Below are 25,643 nucleotides of genomic sequence, written 5' to 3' on the forward strand. Positions count from 1 at the left end.
TAAAACATTTGCTTAGGAAGTGGTACCAGTTAGTGTAATATCGGCACCACTTCTCCAAAAACTAGATAGTTTGACTGAGTCCTCAATTTGCTGAGCAAAATATACATCTTCGTTGCGCCATGCAAATGCCACAGAGACGTTGTAACCGCTCGCTCTGGTTTTTGATTGGGTAATAAAGAGGTAAAATCTTGTAATTGCTAGACAGAGACTAAAAAGAAATCAACTTCGGTATCCCAAGCTGTTTATTTCACTCAACGTTTTACAATGATATTCCCTTTCTAAGAAGTGAATTTGGTATTTATTTGGTTTTCCAACCGATCATTTGTCTAGTGGGTTTTTTGTATGAAGGATAATGAGAATACAGCTTTTCTTGTAAGTTAGAACGTTTCCTCAAAATGGTACTCAAAAAAGACGCCGCTGCCAACTTTTCCAAGGCACGTAATCTCGAACATCCCGTTTTAGTTTCAATAGAAAATTAATACACAACTAAAAATAAAGCTGCTATATTTTGGACACCTGCAAGGCGACAAGCCCTTCTTTTCAAATCGTTCAAATCAAAAATCGTTATTTACCTGGGTAAATAACTTAAAAGAAAGCACTGTAGGAGAGCTTTAGACGAAGTTTACTTTGCAATTTAAAAAAAAATGGTATTGCTGCAATTCTGCCTACTTGCGAATAGTCGGTTTAAAAACATAAAAAACACATTAACCAGCTTTGCTGTATACCCTGCCCACCTAGTTTTGTAAAACTCAATTCAATTTCAGCCAGCTAGGGGATTACTCTGAATAGATAGCCTTTTAAGGTTAAAACTGAAAATATACATTCCATTTTAAAACAGCGGGGTTCCTTGTATTTCTTTGAAGACCGTGTTTTTAACAAATCTCTGAAGCAAACACAAATCCTTGTAAGTTAGAATCTACAAAAAACTCTAAATAAATGGACATCTTTTTGTTTTCTTAATTGTAAGCACTACATTTTTTACATTCAATTCTCTTTTACTATGATAAAGGGAATGCCATGTGTTTCCATATGTGTTGCTTATGCACTTGAATTGCCTCTTCAGTTTTAATTGTTTCTTAGCTGGAATCGAGTTTAAACTCCTTTTTTCCTGAAATCGAAGGAAACAACTAAGCTGCGTTAGGACTTGCTACTACCCACACGCAAGCTCCCCGGTCTATAAACTGCCGCGAAAGAAAAAAATTGGAAAGGATTTCTAAAATCAGTCTTTTTGTCAGTGGATTATATAGTCTTCGATTTTTTAATCTGAATATGAGTAACACTTATAGCCGTCCCGACCGATTCAAACTGAATTGGAACTAAATACAGCTTGTCTTCTAAGTTAGAACGTTCCCTCAAAATGGTACTAAAAAAAGACGCCGTTGCCAACTTTTCCAATGCATGCATGTAATCTCGATCATCCTGTTCTTTCAAAAAACAATAAATACACAAGTAAAAATTAAGCTGCTCATCTTGGACAGCTCCAAGGCAACAAGCTCATGTTTCAAATTCACATAAAAATAGTTATTTACCTGGGTAAGAAACAACTTAAAAGAAAGTAAGAAGAACCTTTTATACTTATAAATGACTATTTTTCATGCAAAGCAAACACTGTAAGGGGAACTGTAGACGAAATTTACTTTACATTTTAAAAAAAGGTTATTGTTGAAATTCTGCCTACTTGCGAATTATCGGTTTAAAAACATCAAATAAAGAAACTATTAATGAATACCCACTCAATTTAGAGCATGTTTGCCTCTTGACGATTTAAATATCGAATGTTTTTTTTGAAGCAAAAACTTACATACAGCATAGGATTTTAATAAAAGGTTCATTGTTACTGTGTTTTGTTTACGGAGGGAAGTCAATGTACAGGGCTGATAAGTTTAACCAAGACGTTAACCGGCTTTGCTGTAAAACCTGCCCACCTTATTTTGTAAAACCCCAATTCAATTACAGCCAGCCAGGAGATCACTCTAAATAGATATCTTTTTTTAAGGTTAAAACTGAAACAATATCGGTTCGAATTAAAAACAGCGGGGTTTTTTTTTTTTTTTTTGCTTGTTTGTTTTTCTTAGGGGGCCGTGTTTTAACGAATCCCTAAAGCAAACACAAATCTTTGTAAGCGAGAATCTTAAAAAATAGTTCTAAATGAAAAAAAAAAAAACATTTTTTTTACAATTAATTCGACGAGCTCATTTTTCAAATTCACATAAAATAGTTATTAACCTGGGTAAAAAACAACCTAAAGAAAGTATAAATCACGGTTAGACTTATGAATATTTTTAATATAAAGCAAACACTGTAGGAGGGACTGTAGACGAAATTTACTTTACATTTTAAAAAAAGGTATTGTTGAAATTCTGCCTACTTGCGAATTATCGGTTTAAAAACATCAAATAAAGAAACTTTTAATGAATGCCCACTCAAGGGAGAACATGTTTGCCTCTTGACAATTTAAATGTCCAATGTTTATTTTAACCCAAAACGAACATAAAACATAGGATAAATAAAAAAAGGAGAGAAGTCAATGTACAAGGCTAATAAGTTTGACAGACATATTAACCAGCCTTGCTGTATAACTTGCCCACCTAGTTTTGTAAAACCCAATTCAATTACAGCAAGCTAGTGGATTACTCTGACTAGATAGCCTTTTAAGGTTAAAGCTGAAAATATATATTCCATTTTAAAACAGCGGGGATTCCTTGTATTTCTATAGACCGTGTTTTTAACAAATCTCTGAAGCAAACACAAATCCTTGTAAGTTAGAATCTACCTAAATAGCTCTAAATAAAAGGACAACTTTTTGTTTTCTTAATTGTAAACACTACATTTTTACATTCAATTCTCGTTCTACTATGATACAGAAAATGTCATGTGTTTCCATGTGTTGCTTATGCACTTGAATTGCCTCTTCAGTTTTAATTGTTTCTTAGCTGGAACCGAGTTAAAACTCTTATTTTCTCGAAAACGAAGAGAACAAACAACTTATTTGCGTTAAGACTTGCTACTACTCACACGCAAGCTCCCCAGTCAATAAACTGCCGCGAAAAAAAATATATTTGCCAGGGTTTCGAAAATCAGTCTTTTTGTCAGTGGATTATACAGTCTTCGATTTTTTAATCTGACTATGAATAACACTTATCACCGTCCCGGCCGATTCAAACTTCTTTATTTTGCAGTGTTGATTTTTCATGGAAGTACATACAGCTGGTCTTCTGGTGAAGGAACGGGAACCATTAACCAAAAACGAAACAGTCCAGCAGAAGAAAACACAGTGTATGCAACTAACGTAAAAAAAGTGTTGTCACTCAGCGCCAAAACAGCGCCAAACCAGGATGAGAGTGATTCTTCTACAACAGATCAGGAATTCAATCAATACCACGCGTATCAGAACAAACACGAGCACAAACCAACAAAACGACAGGATATCGAGACTTCGGGTAGGTATATGTGTGTTTTCAAATCATTAGGATAAATGACGTAGTTTGTCAAAAATTTTATTTACATTGCTTTCCGGTACGTTTGTTACGTTTCAATTTCGTCCAAAAATGAGAATCTGAAATAAGGGGAATTTAGAGAAAACAGAAACAACGTCTGGCTGGCTTATGAAATCAATACTTACCTTCAAAAATTTACTACGCATATCTCTCGCTGACATTTCTCTCAGCTAAATTCAGGGTTTTTGCTGCATAATTTTTTTGGTTCGTAACCTTAGTTGACACGTACGTGGAGAAAATTTCATTGCAACAAATCATCATCACTGATTGCTGTTATTCATGCACGATTGACCAGCCCAGATCAAATGGAAGCAGCCTTTATATATTATTATATATTTTTGTTTAACTGTATTCTCGATTTATTCACGAAGTCAGTTTTTTCTTGTAGTTCTTAACCAAATGAAACATTGGTTTTTCATCACAAGTTTTTCCGAGCACCACAGAAAACCAAGAGACACAAGCTCTGTCACTGATCAGCATGACCATACAAACCTGACGTGTCCAAGCTATGTTTCTTGCCTGGGCGCACGAAACTGCACAACTGAAATTGATCCTGGACTTGCCAGCAAAGACGAGAGATGCTACTGTGAAAAATACTGCGAGATGTTCCAAGACTGTTGCGCGGATTATGCCCAGGCTTGTATAAACAAGTCAAGACAACCTAGCACATCCCAAGTCACAAAGGGTCTATGGCAGTGTCATCGAGAAAGCAACTCCACCAATAGAGTTTGGATGATTTCTTTGTGTCCAGCTACAAACTCCACACCTGATGATATCAGAGAAAACTGCTCCAATTCTGTACACACTAGTTTAAAGGACTCCGTACCAGTAAAGGACACCAAAGGAATCACTTACAAAAACCGTTTCTGTGCGCTTTGCCACGGAATTCCGGAACACGAAACTCAATTTTTTAACGCTGAACTGTCTTGTAATGGTTCAGTAGTCTCAATCACAATATCTAACACCACTGAACATATTTATTCAAACTGTTCATATATTCAATGGAAGATACCCGAATCGTTCCCTCGACGATATTGTCTTAAAACTAGAGGAAACGAAACATGCTTACTTCAATCGGCATTACTGAGAGAAAAGTGTTCATCCAGCATCCCTGGAATTGTAAGAAATTGGAGGGTAAAGGGTCATTACTATTTAAATCAATATTGTGCCTTATGTGGTAACATTTCTTTTAATGACATCAAATGTGGATCATATATTATAAGGCGGCGTCCACCAAATCAATCCACTTATGATGATGTTATCGCGGTAAATAGTGAAGAAGTAACCCAGCAAAATATAGTTTATTGTGGATCTGACAAGGTTTACGACATTATTACAAGGGAATGTAGGGAATTCTTTGATATAGAATTTACACCCATGGTTCCTTTTGCCTTTAGGTATATCGCAGTTGTAGTTTTAAGATCGAAAGTTCCTTTACAGCAGAGCAAAATCACCTATTTGAAGGAGGCTATAAGGTCGGATATGATGGAAAAATTTATTATACCTTTAAGCATTAACGTTAGATACGAAAACATTACGGTTTATTATATCGATATAACCTTTTTGGGGGAGCTTGGTCCTCATTCAGGAGACGAATTCAATTCCACCGTGAATTTGGCTCTTAGTTTCAACATAACAACAGCAAATAACTCGTTTACTACAATGAAAAAGACCTGGAAGCCCATATTCTGTTTCAAGATTGAGACCTACAAGCCGGGTGAGTATGCGTTTGTGAGTAGGTACCATCCAGCGGTGTACATTAACAGCACTGGTGATGTGATTCTTCCAGATAATTATTTTGGTGAAATCGACCAAAGGGCGGGAAAAACCGTTAAAAATGGTTCGATGATTCTTGACCCTGAGGGCGATATTCAAGTCTGCAGGAGATCACAATCAATATCAAATTGCTCAGGTGTCTTCATTGGTCTGAAGAAACATGAATACGTTATTTTACCGAAAGGCTCCTTATACCGAAATCAGACAAGGGAGAGTATGGACTTCTTGATGCTCAATGGTACAGCTTACATTTGTGTTCACTATTCTTCATACTACAACACAAGAGCGAAAAAAGCCGAGACAAGTGAGTTGTTAAACCTTCTCTCTTTCATTGGACTCTGTGTCTCTATTCCCTGTCTTTTGTTTGTTCTGTTTACATATTCTCTGTTTAATGAACTCCGTACTGTACCGGGTGTGAACCTTATGAACCTGACCTTCTCTCTCCTCCTTACACATTCCTTGATGTTGGGAATAAAGGTGACTCACATAAAACCTCTCTGCACTGCTATTGCCGTATTGTTGCATTACCTTTATTTAGTGACTTTCACGTGGATGTCAGTCATCGCATTTGACACTTATCGCACGTTTTCTACAACGTGTTATTCTCGACAGAGAGCAAGAAATTGCAAATGTCGATTTATTGCACTTGGTTGGCTTCCCGCCTTTCTGTTTGTTTTCACATGTTTCAATCTCGACATATCAGGCAAGGTTGCCATTGGTTACGGTGACAGGGAGTTTTGCTGGATTGGCAATCTCAGGTTAAACTTGTTTGTATTTGTTATTCCAGTCGCTTTTCTTGTGACGTTTAACGTTCTCGTCTTTATTCTCATTGTATATTCCATACAAAAAGTCAAGAAGCAAACGCAGAACGTTTTCAACTCGTTAAAGAATCAAACGAGTGTATGGTTGTTTGTTAAGCTGGCCACTCTTATGGGGTTTACATGGATCTTTGGATTTCTCTGGATTCTTTGGTCAGATTATTTTGCGTATCCTTTCGTGATCTTTACCTCTCTTCAGGGTGTCTATATCATGGTTGCATTTGTTTTCACACCTCGAATTAAAAACATGTATCGAGATCTGCTTATTGCAAAGGAAGCGGAACCTGTTGAAACCTACGACACTCGTTTGTAAAAGATTTCGAACATTGCGGATTGGATGTTTGGTATATTTAACAAGAAAACGTACTGTCCAATTGGTACCAAAAACTCATCACACCAATGAAAGTTTCAGAAACGTTTCATGCAATTTTTTATTTCGTCACGTTCATGATCTGTTGATTAAGTTTCCTATCTATTAAATTACGGCGAAGCTTCCCAGTGACTATGTTACCCTTACCCCAGGGTTGGGGTCAGTGTAGGGTTTAGAATAACGATAGGGTTTTTGTGATGTAGTTTACATGTGTGTAGTGATCACACGTCGGTACTCGTGTGTACTTCGATAAGAACTATTAAATGGTGTCTATTTTATCTTTAAAACCTGATCGTTATAGCTCACCGTTCTTAATGTAATACAATATTATCTAGTACTAGGGGAAGAATTTTTCACAATATATTGTAAAAGGGTTAAAAAAGATTGTGAAAAAGGCAAATAAAGTAAAGAGAATGTAAGTGAGATTGACTTTTAAGACGTCGTTATTCAATAAAAAGCATTTAATGGCCTCTACTTCATCTTTAAAACGTGATCTTAAAGGAGGCTCACCGTTCTTAATGTTATATAATATTATCTAGTACTAGGGGAAGAATTTTGCACAATATATTGTGAAAGGGTTAAAAAAGATTGTGTAAAGACAAACTAAATATAAATAGTGTATGTAAGATTGACTGTTAAGACTTGTATGCAAGCGAAAAGTGAGAAATAAAATGGTGGCCAAATCTTGGAATGATTTGTTTTTTCTTGGCACTTACACATAAACTCCTTGCCTTATAAACGCGAAAAAAAAGAATTCAAAAGGGTTTCGGAAATCAGTCTTTTTATTAGTGAATTAAACAGTCTGCGATACTTTTATCTGAGTATAAAAACACTTATCGCCGTCCCGGCCGATTCAAACTTCTTTATTTAGCAGTGTTGATTTCTTATGCAATACATAGCTGGTCTTCTGGTGAAGGAACAGGGACCATTAACGAAACACCAGGACAGTCCAGAAGAGGAAAATACAATCTTTACAACTAACGTTGAAAAAGTCACTCAGCCGAAGACTCTTATTATTCACCAAACATACCCTCGGACTTACAAGCAAATGTATACCCCACCATCGTACAAGGGGGGTGGAGGGGGAAGGTTGGTTCTTACCCCTCACCAGCGTTTTCGTTCTGTTAAGGCGCAGCGAAATTATTTTGCACTGAGTAGAAAGCCCGTAGCTTACTCTACAATATGTTATAATTTTTGTTGGCTGTGACGTCATATGACTTCATGTGACGTCATTACAGTCGCCAACTTGGATCCGCCATAGAGGATTTCACCATTTTCTTAGAAAGTCAGAAAATCATGAACGGAAATTGATGCAAAATAAAGCCTGAATTTTTATGGAATGTAAAAATTAGCAAATCGTACAGTTCTGTTTCAATAACCGTAAAAATAAAAATAAAAATTAAAAATAACGATTTTTGGCAAGACCTGCTTGTAGTTATGAGGTTGCCGTGGCGACGTCAAAAATTATGGACACGTGGTTGACATATCAAAATTTCTGCAAGGGATGAATGAACAGTTACTGAACGTTTCGGCATTGTAGAGTAAATCCATCCACCCCTTTTCCCCACCCCTGGTACATCCGAGGGCTAAACTTCTGATGGAGGTTTAACCCTTAATATGCTGAAATTATTCCTAAAAACGCGTTTTTTTTTTAACCGTTAATCGATTTTCTTGGCTCTACGGTCTAAAAGTTCTCTAACTTTGCTAAAAATGAACTTTCTGACAATGCAGGAAGAATTTGAAGAAATTTTCATGTAAAAATGGACAATATTTAACTTTGGCGCATTTTTTTGCTGAACCGTTCCGATTTTTTTCCTTGCTCCTTTCCTTTTCGTTTTTCTCTGCTTTCGTATTCTCTCTATCTTTTACTCTGTGCACCCCTTCTACTGGCCTGAAAAGTTTTGATCTGAATCAATGGAAAACCCTGGAAAGAAGATCATGATCAAGTACGAGTATTTTGGCCTGTTTTAGCACCAATTGTACACCAAAAACTGATCGCGTTTTTTTCGATTAGCTCAGTCGAAATGTAGTCAATGTTCAAGATGGACGCACCTGTGGAAAGATCTATCCAAGCTCTATAAGATGCAAATCACAAAAATCTGCTGACGTGTAAATTGGTGACGTCATAAGTGGCAGAATGGCCATTCCTCCAAATCCCGGAATAATCCGCGCTTAGCATGTTAAGGGCTAACAAGCTTGAGTGCCGAAGTTTTTGAGAAACTCCAGGCGCTACGGTTTTTTGTTGTGAGTGCGACAGCCCTCTATTGCCATAAGAAATGTCACAGAAACTTTTAAACAAGTTATGCAGTGCCAATCCACTCGTATTTATCTCAATTATTTCTCGAACATACCGTTTTCCTATACAAATCTGCCCACCTATTTTCGTAAAAACCCAATTCAATTACAGCCAGCCAGGAGATCAAAAATACAATAAATACACGACAACTAAAAATAGAGCTGCTATATTTTGAACACCTGCAAGGTGACAATTTCATGTTTAAAAAATAGTTATCAATGAATAACCACTCAAGGAAAACATGTTTGCCTCTTGACCACTTTAATACTTAATGTTTTTGAAGCAAAAGTACAGCATAGGATTAGTGAAAAAGGTTTATTGTTACTGTATTTTGTTTTACGGAGAGAAGTCAATGTACAGGGCTGATAAGTTTAACCAAGACATTAACCGGCTTTGCTGTAAAACCTACCCACCTAATTTCTTAGAAACCCAATTCAATTACAGCCAGCCAGGAGATCACTCAGGATAGATTTTTTTTTTATGGTTAAAACTTAAAAATGTCTGTTCGAATTAAAAACAGCGGGGCATTTCTTTTGTTTGTTTGTTTGTTTTTCTTTGGGGACAGTGCTTTAACAAATCTCTAAAGCAAACACAAATCCTTGCAAGTGAGAAACTAAAACATAGGTCTAAATAAAAAAAGCATCCTTTTTACAATTTATTCCCTCCCTTTTTTTCCAATCCATCTCTTACTAAATGCCATGTGTTTCCATATGTATTGCTTATGCCATTAATATGCCTCTACGAAATTAATTATGTCTTAGTTGAAACCGGGTAAAACAATTTTATCTTTTGTTAACGACGGGAATAACTTATTGGCGCGGAGACTTGCAGCTAGTCAGAAGGCAACTCGTCAGTCCCTAAACTGCCGCAAAAAAAAGAATCCGCAAGGGTTTCGGAAATCAGTCTCTTCGTCAGTGAAGTATACAGTCTTTCATTCTTGAATCTGAGAATGAATGACAGTTATCGCCGTCCCGGCCGATTAAAACTTCTTTAGTTTGCAGTGTTGATTTTTTATGGAAGTACATACAGCTTGTCTTCTGGTGAAGAACCAGGAATCATTAACGAAAACCAAAACAGTCCAGTAGAGGAAAACACAATCTATGCAACTAGCGAAGAAAAAGTGTTGTCACTTAGCACCAAAACAGCGCCAAACCAGGATGAGAGTGATCCTTCTACAAGAGATCAAGTATTGAATCAATACCACGCGTATCAGAACAAACGCAATCACAAACCAACAAAACTACAGGAAATATTAGCTTCTTCAAGTGTTTCCCGACAGGATATCGAGACATTGGGTAGGTATATCTCTGTTTAAAATTATTGGGATAGATGACTCCGGTTATCAAAACTTTTTTTAAAAAAAAATACTTTTTTCGCTATGTACGTGACGATTAATCTTTCCAAAAGATGCATAAATACGTAGAAAAGACGAAACTTAACAGAAACAATGAGTAGCTAATGCGATCAATTTACTGCCGGAAACTCGCTCAGTAAAATAGAGGTCAAATTAATTTTCTCTATCTTCGGCATCTTTCTCTCTGTAGTCAGTTTCTCTCACACCCTTAGTTGAAATACACAAAGAGAATATTGTGTTATGACAGATCTTTTTTCGCATATTGCTGTTGTTTCTACTAAGTATCAAGTTCATCTCGACCAATTAAATTAGCATGAAATTAAATAGTATTTGATGATTTCGCAAGCTACATAGGCTATCTCGATGTTTACAAGTCCAGATTTCCTTTTTCTTAGATCTAAGCCAACTGAGACAATGGACCCAAGTTTTTTCCGAGCACCAGAGAAAACCAAGAGACACAAGCTCTGTCACTGATCAGCATGACCAAACCAACCTGACGTGTGCAAGCTATCTTTCGTGCATGGGCGCACAAAACTGCACGACTGACATGGATCCTGGACCTGCTAGCAACAAATACAAGAGATGCTTCTGTGACAAATACTGTGAGATGTTCCACGACTGTTGTACAGATTATGCTCAGGCTTGTATAAACATGTCAAGACAACCTAGCAAATTCCAAGTCACAGAGGGTCTATGGCAGTGTCATCGTGAAAAAAGCTCCACCAGAAGTGTTTGGATGATTTCTTTGTGTCCAGCTACAAACTCCACGCGTGACAATATCAGAGTTAACTGCTCCAATTCTATACACACTAGTTTTAAAGACATTATACCAGTGAAGGACAACAAAGGAATCACTTACAAAAACCGTTTCTGTGCGCTCTGTCACGGAATATCGGCCAACGAAACTGAATTTTATCAGGCAGTATTGTCTTGTAATGATACCGAAGTAATAATTGAAACATCTAACATCACTGAAGAAACGTATGCTAACTGTTCGTTTCTTCATTGGAAACTTCCCGAAACGTTTCCTCGGCGATACTGCCTTAAACCAAAAGGAAATGAGTCATGTTCTCTTCAATCGGCATTTCCAAAGGAAAAGTGTTCATCTAGCATACCTGGAATTGTAACAGCATATCGTCACTACTTAAATCAATTTTGTGCTCTGTGCAGTAATGTTTCTCTTTTCAGATGTGGGCCAAACGTACCCTTTCAATATGCTTTATCTGATCAGGATGTCTTTATGACGGTGACAAAAGAAAAAAGTGAGCAAAATGTGGTTTCTTGCAAACCTGGCAAGGTTTATGACATAATTACAAGGGATTGTAGAGAATTTTTTGATATAGATTTTACGCCCACAGTTCCATTTTTCCAAAGGTTAATTGCTGTCGTAGTTTTGAAATCACAACTTTCTCTATCCCAGAACAAAATCGGATTTTTGAAGGAAGCTATAAGATCGGAGTTGATTGACAGCCCCATTTTACCTTTAAGCATTAACGTTAGATACGAAAACAGTACGGTTTTTGCAATCGATATAACGTTTGTACCCCCTGGTCCTATTTCAGCAGATGAAGTCAATTCCACTGTAAATTTAGCTCTGAGTTTCAACATTACGACAGCAAATAACTCGTTTACTACAATTAAAAAGACGTGGAAGCCCATATCCTGTTTTAAGATTGTGACCTACAAGCCAGGTGAGTATCCATCCAGCGGTGTACATTAACAGCACTGATGAGGTGATTCTTCCAGATAATTATTTCGGTGAAATAGACTTAAGAGCAAGACTATACGCTAAAAATGGTTCGATAATTCCTGAGGGCAACATTCAGGTCTGTAGGAGGTTGCAACCGTTATCAAATTGCTCAGGTGTCTTCATTGGCCTAAAGAAACATGAATACGTTATTTTATCGAACGGCTCCTTATACAGAAATCAGACAAAGGAGAGTATTGACTATTTGATGCTCAATGATACAGCTTACATTTGTGTTCACTATTCTTCATACTACAAAACAACAGCGAAACAAGCCGCATCAAGTGAGTTGTTAGACCTTCTCTCTTTCATTGGACTCTGTGTCTCTATTCCCTGTCTTTTGTTTGTTCTGTTTACATATTGTTTCTTTAAGGAACTCCGTACAGTACCGGGTGTGAACCTTATGAACCTGGCCTTCTCTCTCCTTCTTTCACATTCCCTGCTGTTGGGAATAAAGTCGACTCACATAAAACCTTTGTGTGTTGCTATCGCCGTATTGTTGCATTATCTTTATTTAGTGAGGTTTACGTTGATGTCAATAATCGCATTTGACACTTATCACACGTTTTCTACAACGTGTTATTCTCGACAGAGAGCAAGAAATTTCAAATGTCGCTTTTCTGCAATTGGTTGGCTTCCTGCGTTACTGTTTGTTGTAACTTGTTTCATTCTCGACGTGTCAGGCAAGGTTGCCATTGGTTACGGTGACGAAGAGTATTGCTGGATTGGCAATCCCAGGTTAAACTTGTTTGTTTTTGTTATTCCAGTCGCTTTTCTTGTGACGTTTAACGTTCTCGTCTTTATTCTCATTGTATATTCCATACAAAAAGTCAAGAAGCAAACGCAGAACGTTGTCAACTCGCTGAAGAATCAAACGAGTGTTTGGCTGTTTGTTAAGTTAGCCACTCTAATGGGGTTTACATGGATCTTTGGATTTCTCAGGATTCTTTTGTCAGATTATTTTTCGTATCCTTTCGTGATCTTTATCTCTCTTCAGGGTGTCTATATCATGGTTGCATTTGTGTTCACACCTCGAATTAAAAACATGTATCGAGATCTGTTTATTTCAAAGAAAACGGAACCTGTTGAAACGTACGACACGCGCTTGTAGTATGCTTTTTATTGTGATCATTTCTGTAAAAAAATAATCAAATGTGATCTTCAGTTTGCGGACCTAAAAAGGGACAAAAGGAACTTTTTACCAGGTATTTTTCGCAGTAGCTTCAGCTTTAGAACGTAGTTACGATTGGCCTGTTTCTTTTCTCCAAGATACTTGTAGAATGTTGCAGTAGTACCCTATCTTATCATCTTCTCTGTGTTAGTATATTCTCTTTCTTTTGGCCTGAACAATCGCTCTATTTCAATAAGGTCGCCTTTCACTCTATCGTTCATGAAGTATTTTGATGGTTTTCTAGCGTAACAAATACCAAGATTCCACTCTTCATTATCGCTAGTTATCCACAATCATGTGTGATCATTTTGACAAATTCCAGTCAAAAGTTTCCAGTTTATAATACTATTACCCTCGTTTTGTTTGTAATATTATAGATTAAGGAATAAGTATATGCAAAATGTTCCCTTTTTCGTGCTACACTATGGAACTTGGTTGTGGGCCAAAGGCATGCGCAAACACTAACGCAGCCATTTTTCCGATTTTCCGTTATTTCTTATTTTTGGACTAAATTTAAAATTGGTTGCTCTAAAAAGGCCAAAAATTCAAATTTCCGAGGACTCAGAACTTCGACTCAGAACTGCGTTGGCTTTCCTGAATAGAAAATAAAATATTTTGCAACAATTTTTTTTAAAAAAAAAAAAAACGGCCTTTGACGGGCGGAAAGTGAAAAGATTTTATTCAAGCCCGTTACCTCTCCTGTTGTTTTCTTATGCCTTTTTTTACTTTCTTTTGACAAAAACTTACCCAGTGTTCTTGCATGTCTTTTTTGTAATTTATCTCTACACTTTTACCACAACTACACGTTTACAGTGTACACGAAAAGCATATTGTAAAGTTATACTTTATCTAAAGTATGTGACGTTACAGCATTGTTAATTGTAAACTTTAAATTAATTATAAACATAGTTGAAGCACTGTATTTTTCTTTCAGTGTTGTGTTGTATTATTAATAATTAAGCAAAAGAATAAGCACATATAATAGATCTAGGTATTGTCCAATTCGTATGGCAATTGGATGATAAAAACTATCACCCCGCGGATAGTTTCATAAAATTACTATTTTTTACCAAATCATTATTTAATCGCCTTATTTTAGAATTAACTTATGTGTTGTGTAAGTTTTAAAATTACGGAGACCACAGAGCGACTAGTGTGACAACCAAGCTCTACTCCAGAGGTAAGGGTTAGAGTTCAGGGTTTAGTAGACCTCAACCTCGTCTGTGATCGAGGACTTTCCAGAATATATTAGAATGGAGGTTTTAAAAAAAGTATTGTGTTATGGTAAAGAAGTTATAGAAAATTATCAAACCGAGTTATTGTAAATACTAAGTAGATGCAAAGAGAGAAAATAAATTGCAGTGAAAACTTGAAATGATTTGTTTTATCTCGTTTTACCAGCTAAAACAAGCTTTTTAGATTGACCGATATGGTTTTACCAACTATACATTTACTTATGCCTTAAGCACTTAAAATGAATGGGCTGTAAGGTCTTCTTGTCTGCTTGAGACTCGTGCTTATCTTGCTTTTTCAAACCGTCGCCATTAAAAATTAAGAATATTGAGGTTTTTACGCTAGATGGTAACGACGCTTCTTGACTATTTTCTGGAAACGATCCATTAAGTTTATATGCCTCGTGGCTGAAAATGTATTTTCTTATTATTGAAGCTTCCTTGACCAAACTGTGTGCGTCCTCTGTGTAATCTCGTATCTTCAAGGCTTCTTTAAGCATATTCCGCATCCCTCGGCGGCCACAAACTACAAGCGCATAATTACCAAAATAAACATTTTAGAATACTGCATCTAAAAATTAAAATGTTAGCGAAAACTTTACCAATGTCTTCAATTTATATATATATATTTGCAACGTTTAAGCATAAAACTGCAAATTACTTACGGAGTAGAGAAATATTTCCTTCTGTCCTACTTTCATTGCATTAATTCAAAATGGCGTATTAGCGGTGCTAGAGAGTTTGTACATGGTCAAAATGTTTAACAAATTTTGAACATTGCAGGAAAAAATTCAGGTGGAGCCACGGATAAAATTATTTAATAGTCTTTAAAAAATCATTCTGCAAAGTTTGGTGCTTTTATCAACCGTGTAACGATTTCTCCAAAAATTTGCGCTAAGCGACCTGACTAAATTGTACTGTAAATACATCAAGTTCTCTTTGTACAATTCAACGAAAGAGGGGACAAGAAAAAAACTGCTTACCTAAATACGGCTGTGACAAACATCAGCGAGAGAAATGCTTAGTAAATAACCGTAGGTATAGCCTGTTGCAGGCGTTCGGTTAGTTGGGAAGCGGCGCAAGAAACGGCGAGCAAAAAAATGGGGAGCCGAACGCCTGGAACAGGCTACCGTAGGTAAGAATTGATCGATTCCATAAGCAAGTCGTCGTTCCTGTTTTTGTATTTTCTACTTATTTCAGTTTCTTCTTTTTAGACGAAATTAAGGCATAACATACCTACCAGAAATAAGAGAAGTTGTGTAAAGTTTTGAAAAACTGCATCATTTATCCTAATGCTTATAAACACAGATATATCAACCCGATGTCTTGAGAAACACTTGAAGAAGCTGATAATTTCTGTTATTTTGTTGGTTTGTGATTGTATTTGTTCTGATACGCTTGATAATAATTAAATTCATGATCTTTTGTAGCAGGATCACGCTAATCCAGGTTTGGCACATGGTGTACCACAGGGATCCGTACTCTCTCCACTACTCTTCCTGGTATTCATAAACGATCTTTCCGAGGGAGTGCCACAACCAACCACAGTCGACATCTTTGCGGATGATACAACTATGAGCTCATCCTCGCCATACACTGATACTTCTGGTCTATGCTCCAGGCTCTGTGAGAGCACCCGTGAGCTTGAGGACTGGACTAGAAATAACCGTTTCAAACTAAATATCGAGAAGACGAAGTCTATGTTTGTAACTGGGAGTAGGCTACGCACTAAGATCGGTAGTACCGGTGTCGACGAGATGAAAGTCTGTACCAGCAGCGGGGAAGCCTTAGACAATACCACAAGCCACAAGCTTCTTGGAGTCCATGTTGATCAAGACCTAAGTTTCAATGAACATGTCGATCACTTATGTAAGAAACTAGCAAAGCGTTTAGGTGTTCTTAGGTCAATCAGACATTATCTTCCTCTAAACGAGCGCATACTCTTCTACAATGCAACTATTAAGCCTATATTTCTGTACGGCGGAGCAGTCTGGAGTTCAACATCTAAAAGTAACATAAGAAGAATTTTTCGTCTCCAGAAAAGGGCTGCCCGTGTTATCCTAGGCGTTAAAACAAGAGATGAACGTACTGTAAGTTTATTTAAGAGACTAGACTGGTTGCCCTTTTATGATGAAATCACTGTTAATAAGCTATGCTTAATTTACAAATGCCTAAATGGACAATGCCCAGAGTATTTAAGGAACAGACTTGTAAGTGTCAATGACATGTCCACCAGAACCTCGCGCTATGGTGATATTACTTTACGCTGTCCTCGGTATAACCGTGAAACGGAAGGTGGAAGAACTTTTCTTGTTTCAGCCACTAAATGTTGGAACTCTTTGCCTATATATATTAGAACTAGCACTAGCATTAAGGCTTTTAAACATAATTATAGTAATTTTATTAAGGAAGGTTATGCCGACTTAGATAGCTTTCCCATGTCATAATTTTTAAATTTTTATACTGTCACACCCAAATTACTGTTTGTATTTTTATCTAGTTTTTATCTATTTTATCTGTTTTCATTTTTTATTGATAATATATTTGTAGTAGTATTAACTTTTATTCTAGGGGAGGGCCACAGGTTTTTCAGTTTTTAACTGTAATGTGTAACCCTCATTAAATAAAGTTGTTATTATTATTATTATTACAGTTATGGCGATGAGTAACAGCACCTTGCGTTACATTAGGCACTAATTATTTTAACCGAAATCCATACCGGAAGTTTTGGCACGGTCCAATGGGGTCGGGGTCCCTGATGCAAATTCCGAGAATTGACTTTGAGTAGACGTAGAAAAGATTAAATGGCAATTCGAAAATATTAAATGACACGTCGTTCGATCGTATTCACGTGATGTTTTATGACTCCATCTAAATCGATTTGTACATCCATCTATGCAGCGAAACTCGTGCTCGTTCGGCAAAACGTAATTTTGGGCCTATCGTGTGATCTTGACTCAAACTGAGAATAAGCCGAACAAGTTTATTTGTGGTTGTTTGTGCCTACGCTGTACCTCCGCTGCGCATCCAATTTAAAATGGCCCTAAATTATGCCAAAGTGCAACTGTTCAATTGTATTTGTCGTATTGGAGACGATGCTGAAGATGCTTTGGCAAGTGACCAGACAAAGCTTGAGGTGAAGAATTGGTTGGAAACCCACGCTGATCGACTTGCCTTGTTCAAAGATCAGGATGGGAAACCAATTGGTAATCGAATTGATTTACGGAGGGAAATATGTTTACAATACCTTGATACAGGCTTATCTCATCCTCCGAAGGTATATTATTGTGCACGATGGCATATTTGCAAACGCTTTATTGAAGGAGACTGTGACGGGAAATGTGGCCGTTCTCACGACTTTCACGACAAAGATAACCGAACAAATACAACAGAAGCTGGACTTGAAAATTTCCCAAGTCAACTTATCAGAAACATTGTGGCTCTCAGCCTGCCTCGGGTTTGCCTTTTATATTCTAAAAGTGAATGCAAATCCAGAGCATGTCCGTATCTTCACGTCTGTCCATCGGTAATCCGCAAGACACACTGTGAATGCTGCATGTCGCACAATCTCCTAGATCAACATAACGAGAAGGTTCTAGAAAGATACAACTTACATTTATGGCTTAAATCAAAAAGAACCATTGATTTTGTGCTTTGCAACATATTATGTCCGGTTGAGCCGAAAGTCTGTAAATCTAGCAAGGATTCATATCAATCATACCGTAAAGAAACGATGCTGACAAGTAAGTTGCCCGTGGCGAGTCATCTGATGTCAAAAGAATTCAAGGCGACTCCAAAACTACTAAATCGTGCAGAACCAGGGAAATGGGCAGCAAGGATGAACCAGACAGACAAACAGAAGACGAGGGATCTTGAAGGCCAGGGTCCAAGTTTGAAGCTTCCAAGCGAGAGTAAAACTGATTTCGAGCGGAGCGCTCAGACGAAAGTGTTGTACAGGTCAAGAGGCAACTTAACTGTGCAAGATTCCAAGAGCAGGCCAGTGTTGCAAACTTTAAAGCCAGTTGCACTCACCCGTCAAGAACCAGGACCAACAAGAGATAGATTGAAACAGCCTAGAAATATCGAAGGACAGGCACCCAAGAGGTCAGGCAAAATTATGACGGGTAGCAAGGACGTTCAAGTACAAAACAGGTACGTTGTTCGCTGTCCGCCGGAATACCGGCGTATTTGCGCCTCTTTAATTCTTCTCCCACAATGCCTAAACACCGGTCCATAGAACAATAGAACAATTCCTGTTGTTTAAAAGTGTTCCTCTTATCAATAATTTTGTAATCCCTGGCACAATTCATTGCGGACTTGTCTCCAGGTCAAAGCACTTACATGAATTTGTGCACCTCTTTCTTCCCCATCAATGTCAGGTAACACACTTTCAACTGCTCCTTTATTAATATCGCGATAGCTTAAAAAAATACAACTGAAAATATGAAATATAGCTAAGGTTTAATTTTTTTTAGATCTCTGTCTGATTCATCTACTGACGCTAATGTGGGAGGACCCTGTTTCAGACATGACAGAAAACCAATTCACTGGTCTTCAACGGCGTCTGGTACAAGCTATACTCGTGTCAAGGTGGCGCCAGGTTCCAGTGAATTTAAAGAAGTTGAGACATTGTTCAGGAAAACAATGAAGGATGACAAGATAATTGACAGTGTTGAACGAGTAGAAAATCCGTTCCTGTGGGAGACCTATTGCAGGTAAATATAGTAATGTTCCAAAAATCAAAGTTCGCAGCTTGGCTTCATATCTTTGCACCTGTTCAACCGTCATAGTTGTGCCTTTGCCACGTCTTAAATTTTTATATTTTCATGTTTCACGCTAGCCTGTGTAGCAGGCGTAATAAACGGCATGCAACGCATACAGAGGCGACGACGTTTCCCAAGGGAATCTTAAAAATTTTTTTAGGAAATTTGTCAAAAAATTAACGTTAACAGAAATAGCTGACGACTTCTGTGTTGAACGATTATTCAACAAAGTTGCGTTTCCTTATAGCGTGACGTCGGGAAAACGATATACGATACAGTTCTCGCGAGCGACATAGGTCAAGGGATGTTTCGTAATTGCTTACACAGACCGACAACACAGGCCCATTGTATTAATTAAAGTAGAGATGTTGACTGAATTCAGTTCAACTCCTCAAATATAAAATTTGTCTCTTTCGTTTATACTTTACATCAGGCTTTTCTAACTTTCCAGAAGTATTTGCTTCGTGTTTTCGCGGCGATTTCTTGTTTACTTGATCTCTGTTCGTTTAACATTTATTCCTATAGTGCGTTTTCAGTCCCATTTGGTTCTCTTAATCGTTCGATCGCGACAGAAAGTGGTATAGATTGCCCCAAGGCCTCTGACATAAGGCTTGACTGACGTCATCGCCTAAAAAGGGAAGGGGGAAAGTGTGGAGGGGAGAGGGGAAGGGGTTTCGGAAGTGGAAAGGAACGCCTGCAAAGATAGACGCTTCTTTTGCACTTCCGCCCACTTTTTTCTGTAATCGGATTAAGCGATAGGTCACGCAGCGAGACTGCACACTGACGTTATTTAACAACTATATTTGTCAAAAATCTATTGTTTGTCACTATAACTGATAAGAAACAGAACGCGCAACCGTCAGGTACGCGCTCTACGGGATATGATATAAATAAAACAACAAAAACCAAAATCAATGTTTTATTATATAACGCTCTACGAAAGACTGCTAAAACGAGACAAAACGACCAGTTGAAGAAAAAAGGGATTTCAAATGCTTGCACTTGAAATTGTAGGCCGCTACTACAATGTTGGCAGTTTAAACATGACTTAAACGGTTCAAGATGCAATGTGCTTTGACCTTAACGACATCGCACCCAATAAATCGTTCGGCCGTCGCGAATCACTGCGACGGCAAATAAGACAAAAAAAATCGCTGGATTAGAACTCTAAAATCCTATGAATTAAATATCGTCGCGGTATAGCATCCGGCATGCAAAGTGTGAAAGTGCTGCGCTTCTGATTTCGTTAAAGCATTAAGCAAAGGGCTGACCTTTTCTCCGTGTTCGATTCTTGAAGAGACCGTTGATGTATACGAATGTTTGTAAAAGGTTTGACACTAAATGAAATGCTGAACGTTATATAAAAAACCTTCAAAAACCTGAAACAAGACGTTTTGATAGAACGTCTTCGGTCTTCATAGGCTTTTAAAACTCTTAAAAGCCGTAACGGCTTTATTTAACGGTTTAACAGTCAAACGTTAAATGAAGCCGTTACGGCTTTTAAAACTTTTAAAAACCGATGAAAACCAAAGATGTTCGGTCGAAACGTCTTGTTTTAGTTTTTTGAACGTTGTTATATAACGTTCAGCATTTCAGTCAGTGACAAACCTTTTACAGACTTTGTTATGCCTATCCCTGACTGCAATTTCAGCATTTTTATACGAATGTTGTTTAGCCAAATTATCCGATGACCCTTGCCATTTTCGTTTTTGTTTTGTTCCTTCGCTAACCCGTCAAACCGTCCTATTTTCCGATTAACCAATCGGAATTTTGCGCCCGCAGAAGTGAACCAACTGGGGTCTTTAGAGCAGGCGCTCCCTTTCCTTCTCCTCACCCCCCCCCCCCCCCCCACTCCCAGCCTACTCAGTTTTACCCCTTTAAATTCCCTCAATCCTCCCACTACCCCTTGCCCTTTTTACGCCTGCTACGCCGGCTAGTTTCACGCACGACATAAATACCATAAAATGATGTATACGATATCTGATATGGCCGTTTCGGTTTTTTTTTTGCACGTATTCTCTTGGAGATTGTCGCAATAAGTTGTTCCACTCTGCGATGCTGAATAATGTTATGCTCTTGGGCGCGCTGCGTGTCATTACTAAAGATTTAATAGTGTTCAAGGTGTGACGTACGTTTGTGTGTTTTCTTTTTGAATAATTTTTTATTGTCTTTTAGATGCTTTTAGTTAATTATCTCCCTTTATTCCCACTTTTTACGGACGAAATGTACCGGGCCTGAAAACGAGGCAGGTGGTTGCATGTTACCCATGCTAACTCTGTATGATAACAATACGATTGTACGGGGCGAAAGTTTTCCACGGGCACCGGAGCTTATCCTGGTTTATGTAGCATGAAGGGACTGGTAGTATTTCTACTACCCCTGGATGGGATGCTAGTCAATAGACCATATTCGTATTCTCCGTATTGGACTCGAACAAGCTTGCAACGGAGGCTCATACGGGGGAATATCATTCAAACAGCTTCATGTCATTTGTATTTGAAAAGATTACCCGCATTAACCTCCATTGCAAGCTAGTTCCAGTCCAATACCGAGAATACGAATAAGGTCTATTGCAGGGTTTACATACTACCAGCAATTCGCCGGTACTTATTAAAGCCCCTTGGTGGAGGGAGGCATTATGAGAGTTGCCCCGCAAGCACAGAACACTTTGACATCAGCCAGGGCTGGGACCCTGACGCCTTGTTCCGGGGTCCAGCTTTCAGGCCCATTAGGCGACCGCGCCTCCCTCTCTTCTTATGGTGCCAAATGAAGTTCGAGTAAATGATTGATGTATACTGTCGAATAAGATTTACTTATAAACGGGTAAACATGCTCTTTATCAGTCATTGTTTTCCGTCAATACGGTTTCTCGGCTATCTGATTAACCCTATTCAGACCAGGCTTTTAAACCTCCTCCCCCCCCCTTCATCGCTTCCCCCCCCCTCCCCCTCCGTAACTTCCAGAATATTTAAGCAATCACAATGAAACTTAGAAGATATATAGTAGGTCCAAAATTCTATGTTCTGATACAATCACATCATGATATCAAAACAGACGTTATCTTGGATTTCAAAATTTTTCCCAAACGTCAGAAACCCGCCCAAAATTACAGAAAAATATTCAACATCAATGAAGCGACGCAAAAAAAACTTAAAAGGTGAAAATAGTAATATTAAAGTTAATCTTCATCAACAGGAACAAAAAAACTACAAATTAGGGGAAACATACTTGTCAAAAAGCCGTTGCCAAGGTAACGTCAAGTTCCTGACACAACAATTTATCCTACCAAATTATTCACACATACATTTTTGATAAACTCGCATCATGTGGCAGCATTTGGTTGAATGTTGAAAAAAATATTAGCAATCAAAGTCAGCGCAGGCACTTTGCGCACCCCTACCCCCCCCCCCCCAACCACCCCCCGGTCTGTATAGGGTTAAACTGAATGATAAACAATACTGTATTATTTGTTCAAAGGAAAAAAGATCACATGGTGGCCTTGGCGAAGCAGAACGACCCACAAAGCATGGCGAGTGAAATTATCCAAAACAGCGAAAAACGATTGTTTCACGGGACCAGTGCAGAGGTGGTAGAAGCCATTTCTAAAAAGAATTTTGATTGGCGTGTATGTGGCAAGAACGGCACCAAGTACGGAGAAGGAAGTTACTTTGCCACTAACGCTTCTTACAGCCATTCATACAGCAAGAGTGATTTCGATGGTTCGAGGTTTATGTTCTTGGCCAGAGTGTTGGTTGGCTCGTACACCAAAGGGAGACCTGCATACCGAAGGCCACCACTGAAGGACCCTTCAGATCCTGCAAGCGATCTGTTCAACTCGTGTGTAGATAACGAATGTAATCCCAAAATCTTCGTTATCTCTGATAGCGATCAGCTCTATCCGGAATATATTCTCAAGTATTTCACACTGGAGCAAATCGAAATCACAGCCAATTCATAGGGATTCAGTACAAGCCCCAGTATCAATGGCGCACAGCCCCATTCAGGTTCCAATTTGAAGAAGCCAGTAGCAGCCCCAAGACGTTCTGAAAACCACAACACCAATCCGTGTAGCCCCAGCGCAAGTTTAAGGGCTAATAGAGCACTGCCTTACTCAGCTTCAAATTTGCATCAGCCAGTAACTGTGCCGAGAAGTGCTCAAGAACACAAAGTCAATCCGTGCAGCCTCAGTACAAATTTGAGCACCAATAGAGCACTGCCCTACCTGCAGCTTCAAAGTTGCAGCAGCCAATTACAGCGCCTGTACATTCTCATGGTAATGCAGCAGATCTTGAGGTGCTCACTACAAATAGATTTCTCCTTTTTCATTAAGTTTCAAATTTACAACAGCCAGTTAAAGCGTTTGAAAGGTCCCAAGGCGATGTAGCCAATTCGACTGGTCCCAACCATTACTCCACAACAAGTAGATCTAATGCTCGATACGTAAGAAAACAACGTTATGACTCAGAATCAGGGAAATGTTTGATACTATAAGCCCGCTAGGGCGTGTAAATCGTAGTATTTGAACTAACGAATGGGCCTTTTGAACAAACACATGGTACAAAATATGCTAGATAGGAAATGAATGCAACAGCCTCGAAAACAAAGCGACTTCAACCTGTCAAGCTTGACTTTTCTTTCTTTTGGATGTCCCATTCATCTGACCGTTGTTTCAAATGCCCTCTTCCTTTAATTTTGCTTCCGTTTTTACAAAGAATGTCGTCCTCACAATACCTAGAAATGAATAGCCTAAATTGTTTTTTAAAGCAGAACAGCTCAGGGCCCGATTGTTTGAAGTTAAGTCGAGTAACGCAAATCCAGAATTAAAAGTTTCAGCAAGATTTTTTTGTGTGTTTCAAAATTACGGTTTGACATTATAGAAGTTAAAAATGTATGCTAATGTCACGACCGAAACAAAATAATGCGAGAAATGAGTCCCGATCGGGTTCATCCCGGGTTACAGCACGTGACCAACAGATTACTCTTGAGTCAAGGGGATGTATACCCTTTAGTGTTTTCCTCTTCTGTTATGAAATACATTTGCGACCAATCAAAAGATAAGCAGTAACAGGTGATTCGTCTTTACAATGTTTAATTCTCAATTCAGTGACATTTACACTCGTACGGTAAATCTATTTTTAAACAACGTTCCTCAGTGCCTTTTGTGAAAACGCGCGCCGAATAAGTATATCGGAACTGTCAGGCCAGCATGGCGTTATAATGACATGATTCATTTCCTTTGTAGCCGCCCTATAAAAGGCCTGTTTTTCCAACCGAAATATCGGGCAAATGTGTATATTTTAACTGTATATTCAACTAAGTTAATTTTTTGTCTAGTGTCTGTTTTTCTTCGCCCTACTGTAATCAGTTTGCTGACGGAAAACTGACTGACTCAGTTTCAAATTTGCAACAGCCAGTCACAAGGCCAGGATATTTACAATACAATACAGTAAAAATATACATAATAAGCACCTGCAATTTTCAAAGTAAGCCTAAACAGATTTTTATATTTATCGCTTTTACTGGGATTTTAGGCTATTTAGGTTGTTAAAAAGGTTCTCATATTTGTTTTTGATTTTTGTTTCTGGAAGAATATTGGTACTATTATCGGTTTACGCTAAATGTGGATGTAATCATGCCTTACTGACTTCAGTCTAAACATAATACGTACTCTGTTTTAAGATTAGATAATAATTTTAAACCTAAATGCATTCTGTGAAATACGATCTTGATTTTGATTTTAGGGGAAAACAGGTCATTATATAAAGGGGGTATAAATGGAAATGTTACCAGGTTCTTAAGTTTAAGGTCGTTATATGCGGGTTTTTGCTATACACACAAGCCATGTGGCATCTATGCAAAGGCATGGTAAAACAGAGTATTCTCTTTCAGGCAGGAAGTAAAAGCGCCTATACGTTTAAGGTCATATAGCCCATCAATTGGGCTTCAATGTACTAGTAGAGAACTGTCTCACACAGTTACAGTCCCCGGGAGCTGCAACCAATTTATGATGGTTCAATATATAAGCCCATCAGTTTGCTTATGGAGGACTGTCTGACTCTTCTTTAAAGTAACAACATCAAAATACAGCGCCTGGAAGACTTAACAGCCAATTCATTGAGTAAATTTATAGTTGGTAACACCATATCGGTCAATCTAAAAAGCTTGTTTTAGCTGGTAAGTCAAGATTAAACAAATCATTTCAAGTTTTCACTGCAATTTATTTCCTCTCTTTGCATCTACTCAGTATTTAGAATAACTCGGTTTGATTATTTTCTACGTCTTTGCTAGCAGGCAATACTATTTTTAAAACCTCCATTTTAATACAGTCTAGAAAGTCCTTGATCACAGACGGGGCTGAGGTCTACCAAACCCTGAACTCTAACCCTTACCGTAGGGTTAGGGCTACAATCCCGGACGGAACCAGTTGAGACAAACGCATTTCACAGATTTTTCGCGAATGTCTTGACTGGCAAGCTTGTGAAAAACATGTTATCCCCCTCTCCCCCCACTCAATGTTGTTTTATGGGGTTTGCAATTCACCAGGCTTAGTTTTCATAAAACGACAACATTGACAACATTGAAATAGGGGAGAGGGGGATTGACAAACATGAGCTGTAGT

General features: G+C 38.1%; 3 protein-coding genes across 3 annotated transcripts; all 3 read left to right on the forward strand.

The window, feature by feature from the left end:
• The first annotated feature begins 2,699 nt into the window (after positions 1-2,699).
• On the forward strand, positions 2,700-6,504 carry LOC144645919 (uncharacterized). Its single transcript, XM_078505436.1, has 2 exons — positions 2,700-3,440; positions 3,886-6,504. Exons 1-2 carry the CDS (start codon positions 3,128-3,130, stop codon positions 6,402-6,404), a joined length of 2,832 nt encoding a protein of 943 aa, XP_078361562.1. The 5' UTR covers positions 2,700-3,127; the 3' UTR covers positions 6,405-6,504.
• A 5,623-nt stretch (positions 6,505-12,127) lies between these two features.
• On the forward strand, positions 12,128-12,971 carry LOC144649355 (adhesion G-protein coupled receptor G7-like). The gene has a single exon (XM_078508850.1). The coding sequence runs from the start codon at positions 12,262-12,264 to the stop codon at positions 12,967-12,969; it is 708 nt and encodes a 235-aa protein (XP_078364976.1). The 5' UTR covers positions 12,128-12,261; the 3' UTR covers positions 12,970-12,971.
• Positions 12,972-17,153: 4,182 nt separating this feature from the next.
• On the forward strand, positions 17,154-24,075 carry LOC144661781 (uncharacterized). The gene is made up of 3 exons (XM_078522608.1): positions 17,154-18,413; positions 18,737-18,976; positions 22,502-24,075. Exons 1-3 carry the CDS (start codon positions 17,299-17,301, stop codon positions 22,980-22,982), a joined length of 1,836 nt encoding a protein of 611 aa, XP_078378734.1. The 5' UTR covers positions 17,154-17,298; the 3' UTR covers positions 22,983-24,075.
• Positions 24,076-25,643: the final 1,568 nt, after the last annotated feature.

Source organism: Oculina patagonica, chromosome 1, assembly GCF_052425735.1.
Source record: "Oculina patagonica isolate OP01 chromosome 1, crgOcupat, whole genome shotgun sequence".
In the NCBI taxonomy this organism is placed as follows: Eukaryota; Metazoa; Cnidaria; class Anthozoa; order Scleractinia; family Oculinidae; genus Oculina; species Oculina patagonica.